This window comes from Cryptomeria japonica, chromosome 2, assembly GCF_030272615.1.
Source record: "Cryptomeria japonica chromosome 2, Sugi_1.0, whole genome shotgun sequence".
Classification (NCBI taxonomy): Eukaryota; Viridiplantae; Streptophyta; class Pinopsida; order Cupressales; family Cupressaceae; genus Cryptomeria; species Cryptomeria japonica.
Window position 1 is genome coordinate 22,522,856 of NC_081406.1, and position 24,165 is coordinate 22,547,020.

General features: G+C 37.3%; 1 protein-coding gene across 1 annotated transcript in view; it reads left to right on the forward strand.

Moving 5' to 3' along the window:
• The window catches only part of LOC131048483 (calmodulin-binding transcription activator 6), a 238,453-nt gene that overhangs the window by 114,560 nt on the left and 99,728 nt on the right, over nt 1–24,165 (forward strand). Inside the window, exon 7 of the mRNA XM_057982443.2 lies at nt 8,975–9,258. Coding sequence (XP_057838426.2) covers nt 8,975–9,258 — 284 coding nt within the window. The remainder of the gene's footprint in view (nt 1–8,974; nt 9,259–24,165) is intronic.

A 24,165-nucleotide genomic window follows, 5' to 3' on the forward strand; every position in this document is an offset into this window, starting at 1 on the left:
TTGATTTTACATGCCTGCCAAGAATGGGACATACACAAGCACCAGAAATACAATGATCTGATAAATAAACAAATTGAAATGCTACCTGAAAATTCACCACACATGTACAAGAACTGAAAATATCTAAGATATGCATAAATCCACCACTATTACAGATGAATACAATAAACTTAAAAAGTATAACAATAGTAGTGTCTTCAAAGATATCTAATAATAAGGTATATATTTTCCAAAATGTACTCGGCTTCACTTAGGATAGACTGGTCATGACTATCCAACTCATTTCATAAAAAATGTGGCTGGTACGACAGTTTGCAATAGTCACAAGTATACTATTTCTGGCATAGTCCTATTGGTGTGTTTTTTATGCATGAGCAACTCAAAATAAAATACCCAAAGATATCGTATCCTCTCTTGATCAAAATCTTCTTTGTGCTAAATTGATGGATTGTGTGATCACAAAGACGACTCCAAGGTTCTAGATTCATGTGGATAGTCTCAGTTGGTTCGTTGTGATTTGCTGGTAATCTCAAGGGGGACTTACGTTATTGTTCGAGGAGTGAATCAATCAAAGGATTCTGTTGATTGCCGACACTTTTAACTTTCTCTTTTTTGAAATAATTTTGCAATTAGTTCCTTTTCAATCCTACTTCTACTAAGACTTGGAAAAAATGGGCAAAACGATGAGGCTAAGTTGCCGGTCCCATTTCGGATTTGGATTCTTGTTCGAGATTCAGGTTCACAAATTTGTTCAATTATTTATTTGGGTGGGTTTGGGTTCACTTTGGGTTCGTTTGTACAAAAACACACATATATATATATATATATATATACGCAGCAAATAAATTCATAATATACCACTGTCAAGTGTCAACTATGCTAATAGACTAATAGTAAAGTAACATAGAAAAATGCCAAAATACACCACCATATCAATGTTTAAGTTCAAAAATAATAATGTCAACATTAACAATCAACCATCACTGATCAAATATCATCGAAGTCATCAAACATATCATCATCCTCCTTTTGTGGCAAATTAGAAGCACAAACAGTGCCACTGATAGTTGTACTAGCAATCTCAATCTTAGGAGCAGACTCATGATCACTAGCAATCTCGATCTATTTTAAGGGTTGGAGGGTCGAGTTGACCAAAATAGGCAAAAAGAAAACTTTAATTTTTTTTAAAAATTGGGTCAGATCACCCAAATTTGGCCCGGGTTCTGCCGCTGGAATCAAAATTCGCTTGAAATTTGGCAAAATTCACCCTGAGTCCTTCTCAGTGAACCCATATGGCAAAATACAAAACCTGGAAGAATTTTCAGAGAATTTGTAATGTCCCCTTTTGGGAGGACACTAAATCTTGCCCAATATACATGTATAATCTTTGCAAGTTATGTATTTCTAGTCTGCTGTGGTAATTTGGACATCTTCAATTTGATGTTGTTTCCCTCTTTAAATGCACATGTCTACTATTTATATCAATCTGATTTGCTGCCTATACTCATATATATATATATATATGCGTGTGTGTGTGTGTGTGAGAATCCTTTCCATTCTATCAGGTCTAATTCTCTAGTTATTGATTTTATGTTTCCTCTTATTTTCCTTCAATGCCTACTTTATTATTGTTCGCAAATTTGTATTTGTGTTCTGATCTCATATCAGTCTTCCAGATTTTCTTATAATTCTGATTTAGGTCTGCTCCTAAATCTGCTTTTAATGCTTCAGATATTTTGATCTATTCCATGGATCCTTCCTTCTCAAATGAAAACTTCTCCACTTTATATCCTCCAATGTGAGGGAGAGGTCACACCTCTTCATTATGGATGCCCTTTGGCAAGAGACACACCCTTTCACCATTAGCACCCTTTGAAAGAGTGCAACTCTTCATTACTTCTGCTCTTTGAAAGGGACACAACCTTTCACAATCAGATCTGTACTTCTGATTCACAAATTATCCTCCCTCAAGTGAGGTTCTGAAATATTCCGAGCCAAATTTTTTCGTTTGTACAAATTACAAATTACATTCAATGCACCCGTTAAGGTTAGAAGATAAACCAAAACGTGCTGAAGCAACTCTAACCAGAATGTACACCAGGATCCCGATGTGGGCAAGGTGTGAGCATTGGTCAGAGGATCTAAAACAAATTGCTTATGCAGTAACTCTAACCAAGAATGGCGCCGATGATGGCGAGCATATGGTCAGAGGATCTTCTACCCTAAATGCTGAAAGGGAACTCTACACCAAGTATGTGCTACCCAATCCAGAATGGAGTGAGGGGCGACCATATGGCGGAGTGATTACAAAACAATGCTTGAAAAGAAATGCGGAAGCTGGAAATACTCAACACCCAGAATGTGCTTGCTAACCCAGAATGGGAAAGTAGCTACCATAGGGCGGAGGTCAATTAAATACAATATCAAATGCTGAAAGTAAGAAGAGCATTACAATTTGATAAAGCAAGATTATACTCTACTGTCAGTACTACTGCCAGCTTACACTATGAAAGATGAAATCTTGCAAACAATACGTATCAGCATATAAATAGAGAGGTACAATATTAATGAATTCCTTTGCTGAGAAGTAAGATTAACGGAAATGGCAATAAACAGATCCAACCTTTTCTCTAGACTTGAATAAATCTTCAATGAAGCATTCCCATCACTTTCAAAGAACTCTCACCACCATCGAATAAAGATATTGCAGATTTCTCCAAACTGATTTAATAGACTTGCACCTTTCAACAAATAACCAGCAACATAGGATTCCTTTGAAATGCTCGGAACTCACTCTTAACTCATTCAAAATGCTGGATATCAATTGCAAAAATCTAATAGAAAGGAGGCGCTCAGACTAAGAACAGAAAACAGACTTAAAAAGCATCTAACACTCAATGCACAATTCCCAAGACAGCAAAGGTACGACCCAGCTGAAAGGGGCGATTTCTCTTTTAAAAATCTGATGCTTCACAAATAAATCTACAAATTGGCACACATGGGCGCCTTCCCTATATGGAAGGGAATATGCAATACCCACAATGAATTTCTTTGTCTTTTTTGATTTATGAATTAAACATCCAATCTGCTGAAGCTAACATGCAAAAACCAGGAACTTCTAATATGCAAAAATCAGAAACTAAGAACTACAATGCTGATTACAATGCACAAATTTCAAGGAACTCACAAACTAGACTAAAATCACAACTAGTTGTTGTCTTACAAACAAGAAGCGATGCCCGAGCTAGGAGGCCTTCATTCCTCGAAGCAAACCCAGAGCCAAACCGGCAACATAACAGTACTGTAGACCAAAGATGTGAAATGATGCTCAAAGTCTTCCTTTTATAACTTCCTGTTGACTTCACGAAACCCTAAAATCCACTTCAATATCCAAACCCTAATCCTTTCTCCAAGATGGCGTCCTTTTCCTTTCAAGCTTAATATTGATATTTTAATTAAATTCAATACCTTGATAAATGCGCCCACATTAAGCTTGCTTTGACTTTGGAAATTAATAAAATAATCTTTAATGAAGGCGCCACCCTCAAAAAGCCCACTTTTCAAAACAACATAAAGTGAATAGACTAGGCCAAGGGGTCAACGTTCGAATATAATATTAAAACGTGACCTTTTAATTAAATATATCAACTTAACTCTTCAATCGTGCCCTGAAGCCAATAATGACCAAGTCAACTGACCAAACTAAAGTAGGAAGTCAACCATGCTGAACCCAACTGAAAAACTGCCAAAAATAGAATTTACTAAAAATAGTAAATTCCAGAAAATGCTCTAAATGCCGAAATGAACATACCACTGCGAAGCTCTCTGGAAACCCAGAAAGAATCCGCCATTGAATCCACCAACTCCGAGCAAAGACATCCTCAAAAATAGGAAACCCTAATTTTACCTTCCGACTAGCCTTCGGGTTTCCAGAAAAAAGGCCAACGATCACTGGAAAGATCAGGTCTGAGAAGGGGACATTACAGGTTCTCTTCTCCCTTTTATATCTCATGTTTGAGGGAGTCACAGATTTTCATTTCATGTCTTTGACCATTCATTAACTTAATTAAAATTTAAATATGTTTTATATTTTAATTTTAATTTTAATTATTATTTATCATTAAATTGTATTTCAAACTAGGGACATTACAAAATTTTGTGCGAACCAGAATTTGGAGAGAATTGAATTGGGACCCAGGGGTTTTGTAGAAGAATCTGGTAACTTAGGGATGAGCGTTTAGGAAGCTACTTGTAATCTTAATCTAATCCTATGAATTCAAGAGACGGAAATTGCAAAAGTGGAATTCAAAACCAATCCTTGCCTCACCAATTTCGACAACTACACAAGAACGGTGCAATCTTCCAAGGAATTCACAAGATTTTCGTATCATTCATATTCACCAACTATTTGAACAATGAATAAAGCAATGGAAGTTGTGTTTCTTTTACTGGTTCAGGTTAACTTTGCATGATAACTGAAAATCCTCCAATTATCAAAAGTATGAACACATCATTCCCACATTGAGCAATTCTATCAAATCCTTCATTCAATCTAACAACTTGAAAATGAAATCTATTCTATGGAGAGCCAATAAACCATGCTAACTTGCAAAAGTAGACAAAGTTCACCAACAATGGAACAATGAATAATGTCATATCCCCTATATTGTAAACAATAAATTGTATTTGAATATGTTGATGTATCGATTTATTTAAATTAAAAACAGATATGAATCTTTAAAACAACTTATCAATAAATAAACATATTTTAGAGCCTATCATTATCTATTTATTTTCCTTCATTATATTACATATATATTAATTGTATGTATTAATAAATCATAGATAAACAATTTATAAATAACAATAAATCAAATTAGAATTATTACTAATGATGAAAACTGTCAAGTGTAATAAATAATAACTACTAACTAAATCAAATAATGAATCGCTGGCTGAGGCATGAACTTTGGGAAGAGACTCCACCATAGGCATGGGATGTGGCTTTTTGTCTTTTGAATGCACACATATGACTTCTACATGTAAAATGTGCACCTAAAGCCAATGGACATTTTAACAAACAGTTGGCATGCAGTATATTATGCTATCTATGAAGACTAGAACCATAGGCATTACATCAAACATTTATCATGCAACCTTTCCTTCCTTTCATTGCTGTTCTATCTCATTCAATTTATTCAATGGCTTACAAACTAAATGCATTCCCAAAGGGATGAGTAAGTATTTTTATCAAAACCTGATAATAGGCAGCCACTGCTGAAGCTGATTTCAAATTCAATCTGCTGCATATAAGTCACTATTGGGACTGAGTACAAGTTCGAACTGCTGTATGCATGGATTTTAATTCACTATTGGCTGCAAAACACAGAGCTACAGGCCTGCTTGTTAAGGAGTCTTCAATCTGCAATGTTTGCCCTTTTAATTTGATCTCAAACCCTGCTGTAACATTCTGGGATAAATATGCAGCTGATAATATGAATTTGTGTGCAGACCCTAGCTGTCATTATGCAAAAAACATGAATTAAGAACGTGCAATAAACTCCATAGTGATTCTTGAGTGAAACCACCTCACAATGGTGCTTGGGTTTCTGTCCAACACCAAGAAATCCAAGGGTTTTCATCCTTAGAAAAATCCAGTCACTGATTTCCAGCAACAATGGAGAAATAGCTTGAATGAAATAATCTCAGATCATGCTCTTGAAGGAAGACAAGGTTTGTTTATAAAGACTCCTCAAACTCCAAATGAATCTCCATGCTCAATGTGGGATAAATCCTCCTTTACTTTTAATTCCTCCTTATGAAGTCGGCCATCTAGAACCTTCTAATAAATCATTAATAATATAATTTTATATTTGCACTTTAAGTCATTTAATTTCCTCCTTGGCTAGGTGCTCAATAATTAATTAAAACATGGCCCCATTTTCATGATGAGTATGACCCTTTCTTTATGAAATAATAATAACTTATAATATAACATTAAATGGCCTCATAATAAAATTTATTAAGAAAGTTATCACTTCATTAATAATCAAACAAGCATAACTCCATGATTAATCAATATTTCTTCATTCTGTCTACACTGGGGAGTTGACCATTTTGTCCTCTATCCAACCCACTGACACTAAAAATAGAAAGGGTCCCTCTCGATCGCCTCTTGACTTACTATAAATTGTTAAGTATATGAAACTGAGCCCAAACGAAGTCCAGTCTGAACCAAACGAAGAGCAGTCCTGAACACTTCTAACCTCCGGAATGGGAATAAGCCTCCTGCACTACCAACTGGAACCCTCTAACCGTCAGTCTTAGCCTACCAGGGCCAATAATAGGCTAATCCAATCATAAATCATATCATTCGAAAAAGGGGACATTACATATAAGTGCATGGATTCTATGCTTGAACAAATGAGGGTTGCTGTGTGAGTGAAGGACCCCACTTTAGCATTCTACAATGAGCAGATTTGGCCAATCATTCAGTGCAAATGGGGACAAGCTCAACATTCCCTTGCATATGGTTGTCTACGCCTTGAATCCAAAGTGGTACAAGGCTAGAACTGATAGAGTTGCACTGATTCGAGATGATGTGGTAAAGGCAGGGTTCTTTAGGTGCATTGATAAGATGTATGATGCTAGAAATGCTGACACAATTTGCACTAAGTGGACTAAATTTGCCTTAGGGTTATTCAGACACGGCTAAGATGGATATAGCAACTATGGCACAAGAGGACCCACTTTTGTGGTGGAATTGTCATGGTCAAAAATCTTTGACTACCACTCTAATAATTCGTTTGCTATCTCAGGTTTCTTGTTCTTCAGCTATTAAGAGGAATTGGTCTACGTATAGCTTCATCCACTCTCTTAAGAGGAACAGACTTACCTCTAGGAGAGTAGAGAAGTTTGTGGCTGTACATAGTGCTTTGCGTCGCATTGGCCGCAAGACACTTGTGTACAAAGAGAGTCCAACGACACGATGGGATGTAGAGCTAGAGGAGCCATCACAGGTTGATGAGGATGCTACTACTTTAGATGCAGGGCTGGTTCGTGTTAGTTTGGGGAATCTTGACCGTGAGGAGTCCAATAGTTCCAGTGATGAGGAGTATGTGGATGATTAGAGGTCTCCCTTCACTACATTTTGACATTTGTACTTATTTTGATATCATGCTAGTAATTGTAATGCTACTCATTCTAATGATGTAATCATCTTTATGATATTTTTGCAATAATAGAAATCTCCAATTCGACAATTTCGTTTGTCAAATTTTATTTGGTATTCAATAAATCTTAGTATTTAGTATTTGCAATCTTGCTATTTTATAATTTTATTAATTTGCCAAAGTTTCATTTGAAATGTAATTCTTATACATCTTTTCACAACTAGTTTTTCAAGTACTATATGTATATCAGCACCACCTCCTGCCGTCCCCAAACTTAGGCCCTTTGTCCCCCCGTCCGTGAAATCCATCCTTGTGTCCCTCCATCTCCACGCTGGTGGAACACTGAATAATTGTGAATTTAATCACTACATGCTCTTTAATGTATCCAAAACAATGAAAGTGTGCTGTATACATAAGCAAGGACATCTTAACCCGCCAGAAAATATAAATCATAAATCCTTAAAAAGGTTTTGTGAAATGCTCTATACCTGTATTCCTCCAATGGGGATGATGATAGAATATAATTGTAATTTTTTTAGCAAAATCTTTGTCTTGTGGTGTCCAATTCTAAGTTAAAATTATTTATTTAGATGATACAGACATCTGAAGGTTTTGTTCCTTGCTGGGGTGGCCTTCATCTGCTTCCACTGCTCTGTGGGGTCTACTGTACTTGGTTGGGGGCTACCTTCTATTTATATTGACTCTTGTGTGTCTATTTCTTTGTTTTTCCTGCTTTTCTTGCTTGAATGTATTGAGTCTACGGATCCCCTTTTTACCTTAGTTATTTGTTATTGCAATTGATGTACAATCCAATTCATTTGACCTATTCTTTGTCATACTTAGACTTTAATATAATTGCTTTCTTTGTTCTCCATGAAAAAATCTCTTCCTCATCAAATTTATTTTCATACTTTAAAGAGTTTTGGGGTCTTCAAAATCATTTTATCAGCACTAAGATCTCAAATTGTGATTTGAAATATTAATTAAATAGCAGGATCTCAGAATTAACTTGAAATCTGTAACTTTGTTCATGCCTCTTTTAAAAGCTCACCTTTAAGATGGTTGTTTCTTTGAGTTAATAATCAGTAAATGATGTTAAATAGGACTGAACGAGCAGTATTTAGTAATGATTTGAGTATGATGCACCTGACAAGGAATTTTGCATTATATGCTCAATTTCTAGCATTGTTCATGTAAAGGTTGGCCTAATGAGTCATTCGGGTGCCTACTAAAATAGGTGAACGCAAGCTTTATGCAACCATATAGTAGATAAGATTTGGTAAGAGGTGCACGCTATGGCTAATATGCTATACTAAAATTTTAGTTATTTGGGACATAATTAACAGTTACTTACAACTTTAGGCTTTATCAGTTTCCCCTTCATCATTAACAGTGCTGTAGTTATGCTCTGTGTCTCAGTATCATTCCTCACTAAGGATTGATTAGCCTGTCAACTGGCTTTATGAAAGTTTAAGCTCTTACTCTTGATTGTGGCATATATAGAATCTTTTTTATTTTTTTAATTTTGAAGTGTAGAAGAAATTATAGTAAAAATCAATGCCATTCTTCCATTTTTTCATTTTACAATGCATATAGGTTTTTCTATTTAGCATCAATTCTTAAGAGTATTTAAGCACATTGCATTTTTATTTGAAAGGATTCAAGTATGCGTTTTTTATATGCAGAGTAAAAAAATTATTGAGTAATTTACTGGCAACAAGTATCATGTATTAATGATTTGTATGTTTAGACATATTTGAATGTAAAGAGAGTTTACCTTCAAGTGAAATGTTCAATGTCAGGGAACAAAGGGCATCAGCTGAGTACGTGGAAAGATACTGGCAGTTTACATTATAGCAATGCAAGAACAGGGAGTCCCGAGGATTTGACAATTCATCAGATAAATACATTAGATTGGGAGCAATTGTTGGAACCACAAGATTCTCCTGAAGGGATTTCCACCGAAGACATCACACAGAGCCATAGGAGGACACATCGAAATGGTCAGTTTGAAACAATTGAAACTCCGAACAGTGGGAGTTTCTTAGTTGATGGTTTGTGTTCTGAAGCTGTACAACAATTAAATGTAAGTGTGAACGAAAAATCAAAATAATTGCTAGGGAAAAAAATGCATTTATTAGAGTACTTCAAGCCTTGCAATTCTGACTACCTACACTAGATTTGGAGTTGTATCTTAGCATTTTACATTCTAGATTTAGAGTTATTCAACTGCTGCTAGAAAGGTTCTGACACAAATGACTTTTGCTTGTTCTTTTTGCATTTACTTGGTATTTTCAATGCTTTTTTGACTTCACAATGAACATGAGTTTTTGTAAGTAGGGATGAGAAAATTGAAGCATGATTGATGAATCAATACCAAAATACAATGAATGTATGAGAGAAATGGAGAATCATATGCAAGCTTTTCCCATGGCAAAGAATAATTGATTAAATTGAGATGAATGGTATGTGCATTTGAAAAATAAATAAAGAAGTAAATGTGAATGCTCAAAAGATTTCATTGGGTCTACAAGTAGCAAATAATGATTAGAAGATTGATTAAGCCACTGGTACTTCTGTGATTGGGCCAAAGATTTATCATTGGTTTGCAGAATGTTAAATTAATGATTACAAGGAGTAAAATAAGCTAATAGATCTAGAAATACATGAGCAAAGAATGATTAGAAGATTAACTGGACCAATGGCTACTTCTTTGGTTTGGCCAACAATTGATCATTGCTTTGCAGGCTATTCATCAAAGATTAGGCTGGGAGAACAATGTGAGGAGATTTAAAATGATTTCCTCGATGTCAAACTATTCAATATACCAATGCTATCATCTTGTCATGAGAAGATAAATAATTTTTTGTTCACAACAAATTTTGCTAAGGGTCTTACCCATGCTGATAAATATTCCCAATGTCCGTGCTGTTGATGAAGTGCTTATCGAACACAATATGTTTATTTAAGACTTCAAAGGTGCGACCTTGGGGAAGACATATGGTGAGTGTTGAAATAAGTCCGTAAATGACTATCAAGATGACATATGACCAAATGCATTTGTAGTCACTCTATGCAAGAATTCCAAGAAATGTCAACAAGCATGCAAAATATTCTAGAGGACAATAAAGAGGGTAAAGAGAAACTTTGTACTACTTTCTTCCTATGCAACCTTTGGAGTTGTTATTTTGACACTATTGGATAGTCTTAGTTTCTTGAGAGCTTAAGTGAAGAAAATGTAGATAAAGAGTTCATCATCAATTTGAAATTAAGGGTACCTACTTTGGATGGTAGTTATATTGGGGGAAATGGTACTTGATACATGTTCCCCAATGTACCATATTTCTTGGGCACTAAAATTAGGCCATTCTGATGGGATTTATAGGGTTTTATCAAACATTGATACGAGAGATTCTATAATTGCTTCTCAGCTTTTTAGATTTCAAGATTGATTGCTTGATTGTAAGGTATGGAGTGTGTTGGTGTTTTCATTTTCTCCTCTTAAGACAACAATAAATGTAACACTATGTGTGGTTAAGCCTTTCTTCATATATAGAAGGCAAGGTCCTAGAGATGTACACTAAACCTAAACCTAAGTTAAATTGACCCTAGTCTAAAAACCATAAACATGATACATAGATACAAACACTTTACAATAGTTTCTAAGGAGGGATTTGTTGATGTGTTTTTTACGCACATGCGGACGTAGAATAAAATACCATGAGTATCTTATCCTCTCTCGAACAAAATCTCTCGGATGCTGAAGATTTGCTTAAGGATCATTCGAGACGACTCCAAAGTTATGAATGTAGGGTCACTACGTGTGGATAAGTTTAGTTGGTTTGATGTGATTATGTTGGAATCACAAGGTGACTTACATTCGAATGCCCGAATGCTTGATTTGCTGGAACTTAAGTCCTATCTACTCAATTGAAAGATAAGAAAAATAGCAAAAGAGGTAGGGTTTGAGAGAGTCTATTCTAAGACCTAGAATGTAAGAAGATAGATAAATGGATAGGTGGAATCCTACCAAGCTAGGTCTCACCATCAACTTGAACAATTCGACACAAGCTCAGTGCAATCTTCTAAGGACGTTTCAAAGATGTTCGAACCAATACCGCCAAACATTGATCACCATTGAAGTTAATGCATAAACGACGAGTGTAGGATGATTCGAGGTTAGGCTCATGTTATTCCAGTTGACCACACAAGGCGCACTTACAAGCAGCAAGAGGCTAGTGGTATGGATAAAACGGATTCCACATGCATACATTCAATAACTTCTTGCATTCAATCTAATCAACATGAAAATAAATTGAGAAGTAGAACCACGAGGCTTGTCGAAATAACAAATTTCAACATAACTTCAATGAAAGAGTATCTCATTTACAAGTCATACCAACAATTCTTCCTTCTCTTAATCTACTCTAATTGCTATTCTAATTGCTATTCTATTCACTATTGGCTAACTATTCACTATTAGCTATTAACTATTCTCCAACTATTAACTATTAACCTTTACAAATGAAGAGTTTGAGCTTTTTATAGTGCTCTCAATACAATTCAACGACTAGATCAATTTGAGATCAATGGCCAAGATTTTACAATGAAAACCCTAATTAGGGTTTGTTACACCAAACTCAATTTGGCCAATTAGATAATTACAACACATTGGTGTGGACCAATAGTTATCAGGGGTAGGTGCCTCGGAGTTTGTGCCATCATGGAGGAATCAAATACATTGTATCTAGACATGATGTAGACCTTCCTTGATTGGTGAGTGGTGACTGGGACAATGACTAGGATTCCACCTCAACTTGCACTTGTAGGTTTGGAAAATTTGATACTTGACATTACATGCTTGCTCAAAGTAGTAGTGATAGAAAGTATTCATCGTGGTCAACCTCCAATCCTTGCTTCTGCCTCTTGCCTTAGGGTGGTTGTATGATCTTTCCTTCCATATCTGCAAAACAAAGCAAGTATAATATCAAACTCATATGATTTCTTATTTTGACACAATCTCTGATTTTGAATGATTGCAATCAATAAGTTCATTGGGTAATTTGAATGCCTAGGGGAATTCTAGGCCGTCTAAAGATGAATTTGCTGGTTGAGAGGCCTCTTAGCTGAGTAAATTCTCTTATCTTCAATACTTAAATGATAAATTCGCCTTTTCAAGACATCAAACCTGCATCCTCAATAATGAATTTCGTCTATACGCTGGATGAAATTCGCAAATATGCTGATGAAATTCTTTGTCCTGCTGGAGTAATTCGCTGACCTGCCTCTGATGGAGAGAAAAATGTTTGAATTGATGCTTAGAATGATTGATGTGACCTTCCCTTTATATGCGATCTAGGCTAAAGATACAAGGCCAACCTGATTTAGTATGAATAAAAATATAAATTAACTTTCAAAGCGTTGGCCGACTTGATCTCTTCTTAGCAATTTGAAATTTCGAATTTGTTTATATGCCAAAATACTTGTCTTGTTGAATTTCGCTTTGGATCTCATGCAATCACTCTATTTCCTTGCCAAGGGTGGGACCTATGATAAAGTTTGCTGGCTGACCTTACTAAGAACAAGCCTCCTAAGGCAGTTTGCTCTTTGACCAGCCTAAGGACAAGTTCTAAAACATAATTCGCTCACTGACTTTTTGAGAGGACAAGACCTAAATGAGATTTTTCGCTATCTATCCTTGCTAGGGACATGACCTATATTTGTGAGTTTCGTTTGATTTAAGCGATCAAGGTCTAAAACAAGTAATTCACTCTAAGACTGGCCTAAGGACAGGCCCTAAAAGGAATTTCGCTTTGTGACCTTCGGGAGGACGGGACCTAAAGACAAAATTCGCTCTTGACCCTTGGCATGGTACAAGAGCAAAACTGATAAATTCGCTCTAAGACTTCTCTAAGGACAAGGTCAAGGTAGGAAGTTGTTTGACAAGTTAGTCTTTCCGTCAGGATTCATATATGGAATATAACATTTAAGTATAAGTGACATTTCCTTATATCTTTTCTCTTTCTTATATGTATTGTTAGGATGTTTGAGAGTGGTTTTGGACCTCCAGGAGTTATAATGCAAAATCTAGTTTTTGGAGGATCCTTCAAATTTCCAAACTTAGTCAAATTTCAGGACACTTCAGGATCAAGATGACATTCCAGACTTCTAAAGCGAGTTTTCTCTGACCTTGATGTAAGGGACAGGACCTAGGAGGACACCATGCATTCAACCAAGGTTTGATTTAGCAACTTGAAGCTTGACCGGATAGTACACAAAACCCTAGGAATGATCTAAATAACCGCTAATCACCCAATTGACTTGATTTCCACTCCACCTTGAGGAGATCCATCTGACTTGATGACCTTTGAGAAACTCAAACCCTTCAATGCAAAGGCTAAGACACTAAAACGAACAATAACAAAACGAAAAGAGCTAACCCTAGAAAGCAAAAAGTGGGGGTCCCCATTTGCAATGGGGCGATGTGTGAATACCTCACAACAGGATTCACATAAATAAAAATGACTAAGTGCTTATGCTTTTGATTTAGATACATACATTGGATTGTTAATAGTTGTGCCTTGCAAATGAGACTTTAAGATATTGAAGGAAAAAAGTACTAGTCTAAACTCACAAATGACACCTTGAGTTGAGCTAAAATAGAGACTAGTTATTTAGTGCTAAGAAGCATTGAGAGAATACAACCCACATTTTTAAATAAATAAATAGCTAAGCGACATTTAAATAGCCAAGGGTTTTTGGTATGAAGAACGAAAATATTCTTGATTAAAAAAAAAAGGACTTTATGACTGATCTACCTAGGGGGATGGTTGGGAGTCCTAGGTGTAGTTAGGAGTAGCTTGAGAGTCTTTTGTACATATTGTGGATGTTCCAAATTCTCAACAATGTCTCTAAAATAGGGGGGTGTTTGGGAAATGCCCTTGAGTATTTGTTGGTGATGGGATGATGGAAGGATGTTTTCTCCTAAATAGCAAGTATATATTGTGCTAATTAGATTAGTTTTTACAGTGTTCCACGGGCGTTGGAGACGGGGGGAAGCGTTTCCGGGATGGGGGGACCAAGGGCCTAAGTTTGGGGACAGCGGAGGGACGGCGGCGGGGGGATGGCGGGGTGGTGGTGCTCATATAGTTATACATATACATATAGTACTTGAAAAACTAGTTTTGAAAATATGTATGACAGTATAACAGTATAAGAATTAGATTTCAAATGAAACTATAGGAAATACCAAAATTAGTAGATTACTTAGATTAGTAATACTAATTGCTAAATGCTAAATAAATTTTGACAAATGAAATTGTCAAATTGGAGATTTATATCGAAAAAGGAAAACGAAAATATGAATATCTGATGCCATTGCAAAGTCTATAATAATAAAGATGATTACATGATTCATCATTACAATGAGTAGCCAAATACAAATACGTGTAGCAATAGCATTACAAAAGAGACTAGAGTCAAAGACAAAATGACAAAACTCAAAACGTAGCTAATGGAGGCCTCTAATCATCTGCGAACTCCTCCTCACTGGAACTGTTGGACCCCTGAAGATCAAGGTCCCTCAAGCTCACACCAATTAGCCCTGCATTTGAAGTGGTAGGATCATCCTCATCAATCTGTGAAGGCTCCTCTGGCTCTACATCCCATCGTGCCGCTGGACTCTCCTTGTACACAAGTGTCTTGCGGTCCATGAGACACAAAGCACTATGTACAGCCACAAGCTTCTCTGCTCTCTTAGAGGTAAGTCTGTTCCTCTTAAGAGAGTGGATGAAGCTATATGTAGACCAGTTCCTCTCAGCAGTTGAAGAACTGGAAACCTAGGATAGCAGACGGATGGCTAGAGTGGTGGTCAAAGATTTTGGGCCATGACAATTCCACCACAAAAGTGGGCCCTCCTGTGCCATAGTCTCTATATCCATCTTTGCCGCATCTGAATAACCTGTAAGAGTGGCAAATCTTCCCCACTCAGTGCACATTGTGTCGGCATCCCTGGAATCAAACATCTTCTCTATGAACCTAAAGAAACCCGCCTTCACCTCATCATCCTGAATCTGTGTCAGTCTACCCGGTCTAGCCTTGTACCACTTAGGATTCAAGGCAAAGGCAGCCATATGCAAAGGAGTGTTCAACTTGTCCCATCTATGCTGAATGATAGACCGGATTTGCTCATTGTAGAATGCTAGAGAGGGGTCCTTCACTCGCACAGCAGCCCTCATCTAGTCAAGCATAGAGTCAATGCACTCATACACCTCTCCAAGGTTAGGTGCATCCCCATCCCCATATCTGATCACCTGGAATACTGGAGAAATGATGGAGACAATGTATTTCGCATTAGTCCAAAACACATCACTCTTCACTATCTCCTTCACACTTCTCCCTTGCTTTGTCTTGGCCTCAGCCCACCTATTCCACTCATTACTCATAACCATGAGTTGCAATGCCTCTTGCAACTCAATCATTCTGTCCAAGAGAATGAAATAGGATGCATATCTAGTTTCAATTGGTTTCAAGAACTCCTTCTTCGCGAAGGTCCTGCAGAGTGCATGTGAAGTGTGGTGGTTGCAGATAAACATCTGCACATCTCTCGCATCGGTGACCACTCCTCTAATCCAGTCTATCTTCCCCATGTCCTTGAGTGCATTGTTCATGGCATGCACGCAACATGGGGTCCACCAGATGTGTCTATAGGCTGCCTCAATGAGTCTCCCTGCTGCTCCACACACATGGGCTGCATTTGTCACTACTTGGACCACATTTTGTGGCCCAACCTCCTCAATAGCCTCCTTGAGGACCTGAAACTCAAAATCAGCATCTTTATGATGCCCTGTACAATCAACTGCTCTAAGGAAGTGTGGGCCCTCTGCACATGTGACCATAACGTTGATGAGTGGACGATGGCTAATGTTCGTCCACCCATCCATAACTATGGTGCACCCCGATGCCACCCAACATGCCTTCATCTTCTCCATCAAAATATTGATCTTGGAATAGCATTTATCCAAGATTGAGGTCCTCATTTTCGTCTCCCCTAGTGGCACATAAGATGGTCCGCCCTTGGCCACCATAGCCATCATCTCCCTATAATAAGGAGACCGTGTAACATGAAATGGAATGCCATTGGCAAAGAAGAACTTGCCAATGGATTCATTTGCCATTGGCAAAGAAGAACTTGCGAATGGATTCATTTATCTCATCTCTTAGCTGCATATTAAACATATCAGCAATGGGGTTGTTCTGTGGTGTCTGGAACCTACGTTTCCCAGCCCTGGCGGCAGTAGAAGTGGAAGTGGATGGAGATCCAAACATCATTCCTCCCATCTGCGAAGCATGAAAAGTATGTAGCACATTCTGGTTGCCTTGAAGTGCTGCCCTAGCAGACAAAGTAGTAGGCATTGAAATATTTGTGTCATCTGGAACCCCCCAAAGCCTGTTAAACTCAATTCTGTATTGTATATTTTTAGCTTCCTCCAAAAACTTACAATGTTTCATGCCTTTTCCTCTCCAAAACAGAAAGTGTGCATTCACCCTACTAATGCTACCGAACCATTCAGTGTCACAAATGTTGCACTTCCACTTCCTTGTTCCCCCATTTGAATGTGATGTGCCTTGTACTGATATTCGTGATGCAAATTGTTTTAGAGGAGACTTAGGATCAAAATGACCCCTAGCATATGGTGCCAACAACTCTGAAGGGCAACCTGTACTAGCTGGTGCACTCGCCATAGAACTAGATTGGGCTCCAAGATCAGCCCCATGGTCACCCCCCTCATTTTCAAGTTCATATTCTGAATCATTCTCACTATGAGAATGGATTTCCATGCCATCTTCACTCATGCCTTGGGAGCTCATTGTGAAATTGACATTGCATTTCACAAAATAAAAATAAAAATAAAATCAGCCTAGTTTAACAATATATTTTATTCCTATTCATGTCAAAATGAGATTTTATGTTGAATTTTGAGGGCAAAATTTTGAATGATTGCCCTCAAGATTCAACATCAAATCTCATTTTGAGATGAATAGGGAAAAAAAATCCAGAAATGACAGAACAATGAAAATCAGAAAATAAAACCAAAAAAAAACAAGAAAAAGTTGAAAAACCCTACCTTGTGCTTGAAAAGTCTCTCCAAAATGTAGAAGAATCTTCTTCCTCCTCTTCTTCTTGCTTCTTCTAGCTCCTATCACGCTTGCAATTACTTTTCTTACCCCTTCAATCAGTCTTCTTCAAGTTTTTTCTCCTCTTCAGCTTGCTGGAAAAAAAAATCAGTTTTCCAAAATGAGAGTGAAATCTGAAAAAAACATGCTTTTGTGTTGTTTTGTGGGAAAGGGTGGGGCCCACGTCCAATTAGGGTTACCCCTTAAGCCCCCCAAAAGTCACATGTATATAAAAAAATGCTTTTTTTTGTTTGCTTTTAATGTGGGGTGATGGGAGATGTCTGGGCATCTCCCCGTCCCTGGGAGACGCGGAGACGTCTCGGCGTCTCGGCGGCGCTTGGGTGGCGGTGGCGGGATGGCGGGGGACTTCGTGTCCTCCTTCCCCCATCCCCGAGATGTTTCTTATGGGGAGACATGGCCAAAAAGGGGGGCGACGTGTCGCCGTGGAACACTGGTTTTTATGTACAAGGAACCTCCCCTTGTAATTTGAATAGCAGTTGTAGTGTACATCTATTTCGTTTTTGGTCACATTAAAAAGTGCAAGCTAAATTGCTAATAGTATAGAAGAGCGTGAATCACTAAAGAGCAACGTAAAGTCAAAATATGATTTTTTTTGCTCATGTAGAGACATACGCTTGATTAGAGATGCAAATTTTTTTTATCGAAAAAAAGTACAAGAGATGCATGTGGTTTGAAAATAAAAATTATCAACCAATGCAAGGGTGAGTGCCCAACAATTGAGATATAGATCCAAGTGAAAGAAAAAAAGGTGTTCACCAATAGAGAGCTATGTTCCTTACAAAAGAGTTACATTAGAATCATTGCTAGGAGCCAACTATTGTGTTGCCTATGCTTAGAATGATTATTTATACTTTGCTATTTTTAATTGTCATTGTTTTTGAGGAGATAATCATAATTTGGGAACTCTATTTATAGAATGGTTATTCATTTGTGTCAAATGGGGATGCGTCCCCACCCCTCAAACCCCCATCCCCATCTCCATCTCCATCCCCTTGGCAATTTGGCTATGGTGGGACAGTAGGGGATGCCCTCTAGCCATCTCCACCCTAACAAGAAAATTCTGGAAATGTCTTAGAAGCACATCCCCACTCTAGGGGACATCAGGAAAAAGTTACAGGATGCCTGGCCATCCCTGAGGCATTCAGGGATGTCTCAAACATCTCTCAACCATCTTAGGGACCACCGGGTGCCCCTATAGCAAAGCAATATTTTTATAATGTTTAAAAAAAAGTTCATAATATTAAAAAAAGACTTAAATATATCATGTCAATCAGTATAACAGCAATTAAATTATTCATGATAGCAGTGACAACAACAACTACAGTATAACAGCAATAAATATATCATGGTTCAAATTCATAGTTAATGATATATTACAGCAGTATAACAGCAGCTAACACTAAGAGCAAATTATGATAGCAGTATAACATGACAGTGTTAACAGCAGCAATAAATATATCATGATTCAGATTCAGACTTGGTGATATAAGTTATATAATAGTTAACACTAACAGCAATAATTTGGATTTCTTATTTAATTGTTCAAAAGTCTCAAACATCAAAGTTCTTGATACAGTGTTAAAGTCAGGTGTTATTGTCAGTTGCAAACGAGATTAAAGATGCATTGGCCATGGTTTGGTACAGCACTGTATTGTGTGAGAAATGCAAACAAACATAATCTTTTTGGAATGTGGCTGGCATGCAGGTTTCTGCAAACATCATCCAACATCATTTTACCAGTGTCATGTTATACTGCATAAATTGTGCTATTTCCCCATCATCCCCAAAAATGGTACTTGGACTGCCATCCCTAAAATGTGTCCTTGCTGTCCCATCACCCCCATCTTTGAAACATTGTGGAACATAGTTATTTGTAGATTGTCTATTTTAGATAGTTATCTAAGTCTATTTTTAGCTGATATTTATCTTTGTCAGATGTCTACTTGAATATTTTCTAATTAGGGATTTGGAATTTGTTGACAAAATTACCTAATAAGCTGCTTTATGTGTTGGTGTTGGAAATAAGCCACACCCGGACCGACGATGGACTGGTCCAAGAGGGGCCAGTAGCTCAGTGGTAGAGCACTCCAGCAGCATATGGAAGGTCGTAGGTTCGAGTCCTAGCTGGTCCATGTCTCAACATGGTATCGGAGCCAGGTCCAGGCTAGGAGCCCCAAGCACACGAGAGGTGTGGCTTAAGGGGGGGTGTTGGTGTTGGAAATAAGCCACACCCCGACCGACAATGGACTGGTCCAAGAGGGGCCAGTAGCTCAGTGGTAGAGCACTCCAGCAGCTTATGGAAGGTCCTAGGTTCAAGTCCTAGCTGGTCCATGTCTCAACAATATGTGCAAACAAACTATTCATGGCCTAGAATTTCTAGTTAGGTGGTAAAAAATTATAAGTAAATGCCATTTGCAAATAGACTTTGATGAATGGAATTTTGTATGCCTATTTTCTTTTATTTATTTATGTAAAAAGTAACAGATGTTTTAAAACTCGGACTCGCCACGGACTTGGCAAACCTTAAAATTGGACTCGGAATCGGACTCGTGAAAGACTCGCGAAAGACTTGGCAAAAAAAAAAACCCGTAGTTTTACAAAAAAACATAAAGAAATTAATGCATTTAGAGCCCATAAGAGCCATAATTGAAACATTACACATGTCATATGATTTCCAAACACTCAATATTTGAAATTGAAATTTCATCATTCATACTCATAGTTTCAAACTATTAAAATCTATTATAGGCTACAGCAGCATAAGTTTATAAATCTTTACAAAATTACATATAATGATAGGTCTAGATCTTGGGGGAGAGAGGAGAGACTGAGATAGAGAGTGGTAGAGAGAGGGGATAGAGAAAGAGTGATAGGGAGATAGATAGGTCTAAAATTCGGGGCAAATAAAGTGAGTGAGATACAGAGGGCGAGAGAATGCTAATAGGAGCCTATTGATTACTGAAATTTGACTAAGTTTGAAAATTTAAAAGATCTTCTAAAACCTAGAATTTGCCTTATAATTCCTAGTGATCTGAAACCATCCTACCAATATCTACATGAAATATAACTTAAAGTATAAGAAAGGAAAAAGACATTTTGATGAAGAGAATGAGACTGACTAGAAAAAAAAGATTTAGATAATTTTTTGACGTGTTTTCTGGGTTGCACGAGTCTAGTCAAAAGACTTGCGAGTTCAAGCGAAAGACTCGCGCGAGTCAATTAGAAAGACTCACAAGTCTTTGAAAAAAGACTCGCAAGGACTTGCCTCGCGAGTCCATGGCGAGTCGACTCGTGGCACCACTGGACTCGCGAGGATTCGCCTCGCGAGTCCACGAGTTTTTAAACTATGGTATAGATGATAAAAACTACTCTCTTTTTTTATGTAGGAAAATAACTAGGAAGAATAAAGATAGTATCTTAAGAATTTAAAACATCCACACTATCATGTCCCTTCTTTAGCTTTGTCTACCAGAGACATGTGAGTTAGCCTGTTATGGAGTCTTGTAGGCTGACAATGGTGGATAGAGACTCAGTCAAGATATTCAGTGTTTGGATCTGGTGTTTCTGGCAGTAGTAGACCAGTTTGGAGCAGTTCCTTGATTTTAGGAGGCAGTTCCTACATTTTAGTAGGCAGTTCCTACTTTTAGGAGGTTGTGACAGCGTCCAGGGTTGGGGTTCCATGAGACCATTCCTTGGTTTCTGTTTCAGGAGATTTGGGTGTGTTTCCTAGTTTCTAGGAGCATCCCTAGATTTTAGGGATGAGACTGCCAGTTGATCCATGATTGCCGACATTAGTCATAGATAGGTGACAGGTTCAGTTTTAGGCTTTTGGTGTGTTTCGAGCTTTCTGTAGCTATTTGGGTTATATTTTTAATATATTTAAATATTTCCTAAGTTAGTGTTTTAATATTTTAAATAAGGCTATGTCTATAGCCATTTCGGAGTAATAAGGGGTTTTTGGCTTCATCTAGATTCGTATGCCCATGTGTTATAGCTCGTTGGAAAGGTCTTGAACTTTTCTAAATGATTTTCACTTGCCAGGGTCCTTTTGGCGCTTGGAGTTATTTTATATTGAAAAAGTGGTGTTTTCTCTATACTTGGGCGCCCAATATTGGGAAATATGACTTTATATTAAAGCGCACTTTTCATATATCTTTAGGGTTTGATTTGGAAGGAAAGAGATATAAGGAGAAGGAAACCTAATTTCTCATTATCTTTTACATATTAAAATCTTGTTTGGTGCGATATTGCTCTGGTAGAGCAATTCTTCAATCTGGGACGCAAACCCCATGATTGGTACTGGCTGGGATGTAGCCCTCAGCTATTGATTGGCAGTGGATTCTTTTGGCATTGGCATTATTGGTCAGAGTGTATGCGCTATTCCTTGGGGAGATTCAGATTGCTTGGTGAGGGTTTCAGCAGGGTGGTTGAATTTCCCAGCTGGGGCGTGATTGTTTCAGCTTGATGCCACCATTGCAGCAGGTACACTATACGCTGGAAGTGGTGAAGACTTTCATTCAGCCATAGCTGGTGTTCTTGGTTTGTGTTCATCATCTACCCTTCAGTTGGCGCCATTATTGGATGTATGCACATGCCCAGTGCGTAGGGAATAATCTGGATATTATAAATCAGAAATCTGCCTGGTACGATTTGTATCAATTCTGATTTAATTGAATGTTCTTACTTGTTTCAGTTTCCTTCCTTATTTGCTGTTCTTTATTCATTACTTGCTTATATATTCAAAAAAATACAAAAAGAAACCAAACATTCTGCAACTTCTCTCTATTCTGTAAGACCATCAGCAAAAATCGTAGGAAAATATAGTTTATTATTTTAAAAATTACAGCAGATCAGCAAGGGGATCCATCAGGGATCTTTCACACACAAGAAAAATACAGTTACATAGATACAATTCACTGAAGAGATTATAAACTCCCAATAACATTAGAGACCTTTTATTTCTTAAGAACACTTTATTAAAGACAGAGAGATCCATGCTCACCTATGGAACAACCAGCACCGTATTAAAGAAATATTTTTAAGCTCCTTTGGCTTTTTAGTACATCGTTCATCCTTAGAAATGCTTCAAAATATCTTATAAGTTGCTTCTCCGTCAGTTTTTTGGAAGGCAAGTTGTTTTTGTTGGTTATAATGTGGTATTGCAGAAGGGATATGCTAATTGGTGTGTCAGATACTTTTGTTTCAAGGGCAAGTTGTTCTGGTTCGTTATAATGTGGTAGTGCGGAAGGGATATACCAACTGGTGCATGAGTTACTTTTGTTTCAATGATGAACAAAGCTGATTTCAGTGTGGTTTCACTTGTTTCCATTAGTTACCCCTTGGGACGTGCTGTAATGTATACCCCTGATTTTTTTTAATCTTTTGTGTTGAAGTAATTTGACATACAAATACTTTGCAATTACAAATAAATGTTAGCAACACTCTGATCTGATTTTGTTTCATTCTTTCATACCAAATATATGACTAATGAAGAGCAAATTAACATTATCCAAACTGAAATATCTATATCATACAATAGTGCTGTTCACAAATTTAGGATCGTTTGGCATTCAACATGAATAATATGATCAAGTATGAACATGGCAATACAACTAACATGAGTACCTAAATAATATTATGTCGTTTTGCTGCTACAGGTTGAAATTTCTTCCAAATCTTCATCAATTGCTCATCCATAGATTACCACATGTCTGCCATAATTTTTCAGTCATACCCCAATCAGCTTTTAACATAATCAGGCCCTTTTTAACTCAGAAAATAAACTCAGAAGTCTGCTCCAGCAAACTGAGTGTTTGGAAGCAGAGGGACAAATCACATGTTTGATTATAATCACCTTTTTTGACCACCAAACTGATTAGACCTCACCCAGATTTGTTTTGCAGAATATGTAGATTAAAAGGGGCTGATATCCCACGTGTCAGAAACCCAAAAGGGGCACTCCTTCCTAGGGCAATTTCACTTATTAAATAAAAGAGAGCACCAAACATGACATATGACATGGAATGATGTCGCCTAGCTGGTAGAAATCCAAGGAACCGATACCTATAAGCTGAAAATGCCTTTTGCTTGAAATATGTGCCAAAATATGGTTTCTTGTGTATCTGATTGGTATGGCCAGCACTAGAAAATGTCTTTAAAACCCTTGAAACTCGAATAGCATTCCAAAAAAGCATTAAACACATCAAAAATTGAATACCCAAATCAAAATACTTCACAAGGCTTCATTCTTACCAAACCCTTATCACCAAACTTTGAGCTAAACTCTGAAAATTCAATATGAAACTCAACAACCAGCTAGGATGGATGTGTTACCACTGAAGCCAGAGTAACTGAAGAGGTCTTTCATTCTCAACAATCCAAAGAACTCTCCAAGTTCATTACAACAACATCTTATTATGTGTGAGCCCAAACTCCCATTTATAGAGTTGAAGGGAAAATTAGGGCAACACAAATTTAAACTATAATATTTTCCCTCAAATGACCTACTTGTCTTAATTGGAGACTCACTTTTCTGAAATATTAATTCACTTAAGTTAAATATTAAAAATTCACTTCTAAAACACTTGTGAAAAAAATAATTTTCATCATCAAAGGGAAACTTGCTAAGGCACTAAAAGTAAAGAATCAATTGAAGCTGACAGATAATAAATGATGCCGACACAAGCACGTACTATAAATAGTAGTGTTCTTTGTGAACCAAAGAGAACAAACCCAGAAAAACTCTGAAAGATCAGTGCCATGCAACCACGTACTATAAATAGCAATGTTCTTCGAG